This window comes from Triticum aestivum, chromosome 3B (assembly GCF_018294505.1).
Source record: "Triticum aestivum cultivar Chinese Spring chromosome 3B, IWGSC CS RefSeq v2.1, whole genome shotgun sequence".
Taxonomy (NCBI): domain Eukaryota; kingdom Viridiplantae; phylum Streptophyta; class Magnoliopsida; order Poales; family Poaceae; genus Triticum; species Triticum aestivum.
The window spans coordinates 656,996,288-657,000,221 of record NC_057801.1 but is presented as its reverse complement, the minus strand read 5'-3'; the positions used below and the strand labels follow the sequence as shown (position 1 = coordinate 657,000,221).

Genomic DNA, 3,934 nt, shown 5'->3' with positions numbered 1-3,934 from the left:
AAATCAAAATACGTCATGTGTATCCGAAGAGAGGGAGTAGTATACTTCAAGGTGTACTCCCTCCGTTCCAAAATACTCGTCGTTGAACCAAAACCACAACAAGTATTTTGGAGCGGAGGGAGTACCTTTTTTCAGCCGTACAAAGGTGTACCTTGATATTCCATCTTACATATGTTTGATGTGATACTACCTTGGTTGTGCCCATATTAACCTGCAAGCATTCAGGAAGGTTTGTGGGCACAACAAATTGATTGCATTGGGGGCCCCTTTGGCCTGGATTCTTCTTCAATTCATTTACATCTAATATCTATCGATTGGTTCTAATTTTGTTCCTCGTCCCATTCGTCGCTGTTTTGATAATGCGAATCAGCGATGGGAGTACAATAATTCAGGCCCCATGGCAGCCTGTGGGGCTGTGTTTCCCAAGTCCGGAGCTGTTTGGAATGAAGATCAATGCATCTTTTTCAAGAACAAGTTGTAAAGATATGCTCTTGCGCCTTTACTTTATCATATCTGGTACTTGATCTTAATTTTGTTCCTCGTCCCATTCGTCGCTGTTTGCTGACGTTGTATCTCTTGATGGGACTGAGAGTGCAATAATTTGGATCCCTTGGGATCTTGTGAGCTTGTGGGGGTTGTTGACCAATGTTTGACTACGGATTGAGGATGCAGCTCGATTTCTTCTTCATCCAAGCACCTCTCAGTTTCCAGTACAAATGGCTGATCAGGATCTGCCAGTGCTCAATTTTCTTTTCTGCGTACAACTGATATAAATCACTGTCTGCTTCTTTTTCGAAAAAATCGTTGCCTGATTAGCAACCAGCAGCTGATTGCTAGCTGCCTAGGGTCATTCAGATATCTTTTTCCTATTATTGTCTTGTCTTTGGTAGGATTGACAAGGTGACGTGTTACGTCTGTCATTAGCCCCTTTCGAGCTAATCTACTAGGGCTAGGCCGCTAGCTGAAGGGGCGAAATCAGCATGTTTAGGAGCTATAAGCCACGCTCTCAATCTGGTGCTCAATCTGCAGCAATGGCAACAGAATAGTACAGATTGGGTAGGTGCCCTGCCTGCCCGATGCCGTCTCCGACACGGCCATGTGATCGCCGGTCAGCAGCACCTTGTGCCAAGCCAAGAACCGCCCTTGATTCCTTTAATTTACTGAGCGTCAGCGTCAGCCCCATCTCATTTCTGTTCATGACCTCATTCCCCGCAGATTTACCCCCTCAAATCGTACTTTTGATCCCAGTAAAAATGAAAAAGATTAACAGCTGGTTGTTTTAGGAGAAGTTCACAACCTATCTGTCTGTCTAGTGCAGGAGTATAACTGGTCCCATGTACTGCACTATGTGCTTGACATTGTTAGTAAGAGGTGGTGCTGAACTGATTTTTAACTGAAAAACAGTTGTGCAGATGCTGAATCTGCAGGCCTAACCGTTCTTTATTTTTCAAAATTTGAAGCCCCGGTGTGGTGTTGATCACACTGGTGGGCACTGCTGCAGCGCGGCTTAACTAGAAGACAGATCGGCCTGAGGCGGATCAGTGGCCTTTCCACTCGGAAACGAAAAGACTATAAGCTTATTAATTGTGAGGGCCACGGGAGAAAATGGGCTCTGTCGGAGGTCTCCCCTCCAGATCGGCGCCAAATCGCTGTGCCTCACTCATGCCTGCGCCCTGATAAACTATTCGCTGCACAAATGCAATACTTAATTCATTAGCCAAATCGTGGGAGATTTTACGGTGATCGTCTGCTGCAGCTCTCATGGTCGTGCTACCTTTTACAATCTCATCAGTACACTACTTGGTTATTACTCGGTAAATAACGCTGTTTTGGGGAGACAAATAGTCGAGATCCGTTATTGGAGTTCGCTTCGTTTCAGAGGTGGCACCACTATTCGACAGCCTCTGGTGCATCCGCTCTGGGCCTCGCCCCTCCCCCTCCTCCTGCCCCGTCCACCTCCGAATTTTTAAGGGAAGCAGCGTGTGGTGGTGCCCGCTTATCACTCTCCCAGCTCCTAGATACCAGCCAGCCCTCCTGCTCCTCCCCCTGCCGGGCGCTCGCCGCTGCCACGCCGTGTTCACGGGGCGGGGAGGTGCGTACGTACGTGCGTAGCTGGTGGCGGTGGGCGATGCCGCAGGTCGACCTGGAGAGCCTGGTGTGCGGCGGCGCGGGCGCGGGAGCCGGGGACAGGAAGGTGTCGTGCGAGACGGTCATCGCGGGCAGTGACAGCGGGGACGCCTCGCCGCCGAGGCGGATGCCGCCGCCAGTGCCGAACCACGACTTCCCGCCGGAGTCGATAACCATCCGCATCGGCGACGACGCGGCCTTCTCGGAGCTGAACCCGATATACGAGCGGGACGACTCCACCAAGGGCAGCACCAACCCCAAGTCGGCGGCGGCGGGCGGCGCCTGCAACCCCGTCCCGCTCAAGGCGCGCTCCAACTCCACGCGCATCGCGGGGGCACCGGCCGCGGGGACCGCCACCTTCTTTGGCCTCCCGGCCAGGATCCGGCCGGCCTTCACCCGGCGCCAGCCGTCGCAGGGCCGGATCTTGCCCGACAAGCGCTCTGGCGGCACCGGCGAGGAGCCGCGGTCGCCCAAGGTGTCCTGCATTGGGAAGGTGCTGTCCGACCGGGAGAGGTGCGGGCGGCGCCGCCAGCGCAGATGGTGGCGCGGGGTGGCGGCCGTGTTCCGGTGCGGCGGCGGCTGCGCCTCCCGAGGAGTCGGCGGTGGCGCCGGCAAGAAGATGGCGCTGGAGGAGAGCGAATATGACGAGGAGGAAAAGGAGGCGAGCGTCGCGGCAATGCGGAAGTTCAAGTCCGGGAGGAGAGCCGCCGCGTGGGGAGAGGAGGCGCTGGCAGCGGCGGCGGCGGAGGCCTTCTCCGGCGAGCCGGCGGAGGATGAGAAGAAGCACGAGAACCACGAGACCGAGCACTGGGCCCGAGTACCGGTAAGTTAGCCGTGGCAGAGGCGGGAAGATGGGTGCGATACAAGCGCATGGTGGTCCCCGCTGTCAGTGACGGCGCCCGGTCGCCGATGGGTGAGCTCGAGCCGCCTCGAGCCGTGCCCCAGGATGGGCGCGGGCTCGGGGTAGGGGAGGGTAGGGGAGGCGGTGACCGGTGACTGGCCTAGAAATGCGAGTTTTGGAATGAATTATCCGTGGTCTTTTGCTGTTTGGCATTTTGCTCTTGGGATCATGGTGCTCAACGAACCCAACTTGTTGTGTTGTTGTTGCGTGTTGCAGCCGTATCGATGCATGGATGGATGTACATACCACCACCCCTGAAATAATAACAGGAACGTGCACACAAGGTGTCCCGTTCGTGTTTCTCTCTTTTGCTTCTTGCCAAGGTCCATGTGATGCGTTATGGAACAGACAAATGACTGTTGAATCTCGAGCCGCATGGGCCACCATATGCCATGATTTAGGAGTTTCAAACGTGATTCAGGGGATTTCACGACGAACTTTGTAATCTAAACGCTGCTCTTAGATTTCTCTACGGAGGGAGTACAAAACTCGTCACAACAGCGTCACCGCCGCCGGTCCGCCCCTCGACGCCACACCACGGCGATGCGTAGTACCTGCCGCCGCTGCTCTCCCCGCCGTTGACGTCTGCGTCCAACATGTACCGTCCGTTAGCGGCTGGCGCCGAGCAGGACGCGGCCGGGTCGCCGTCGCGGCGTCGCCTTTGAGGATGGTGGCCTCGCACGACCCGGCGTCGCCTTTGAGGATGGTGGCCTCGCACGCCTGGCTGCTACTGCTACGGTAGATTTTTTGAAAGCCGACGGTATCCAAGATTGGTATGGACCACTGAACATTTGGCGTGCCTTATCGATTGGTCTAGTAGTGGCTTGGCCGGAGCCCCTGCAGTTCAGACATGAAAGAGGCTTCCACCTTCAGCCTGGGGCCGTCAGAGCTGGAGAGGAAAACGAA

General features: G+C 55.4%; 1 protein-coding gene across 1 annotated transcript; it reads left to right on the top strand.

Moving 5' to 3' along the window:
• The first annotated feature begins 1,720 nt into the window (after positions 1-1,720).
• LOC123071503 (uncharacterized) lies at positions 1,721-3,335 on the top strand. The gene has a single exon (XM_044495081.1). The coding sequence runs from the start codon at positions 2,129-2,131 to the stop codon at positions 2,957-2,959; it is 831 nt and encodes a 276-aa protein (XP_044351016.1). The 5' UTR covers positions 1,721-2,128; the 3' UTR covers positions 2,960-3,335.
• Positions 3,336-3,934: the final 599 nt, after the last annotated feature.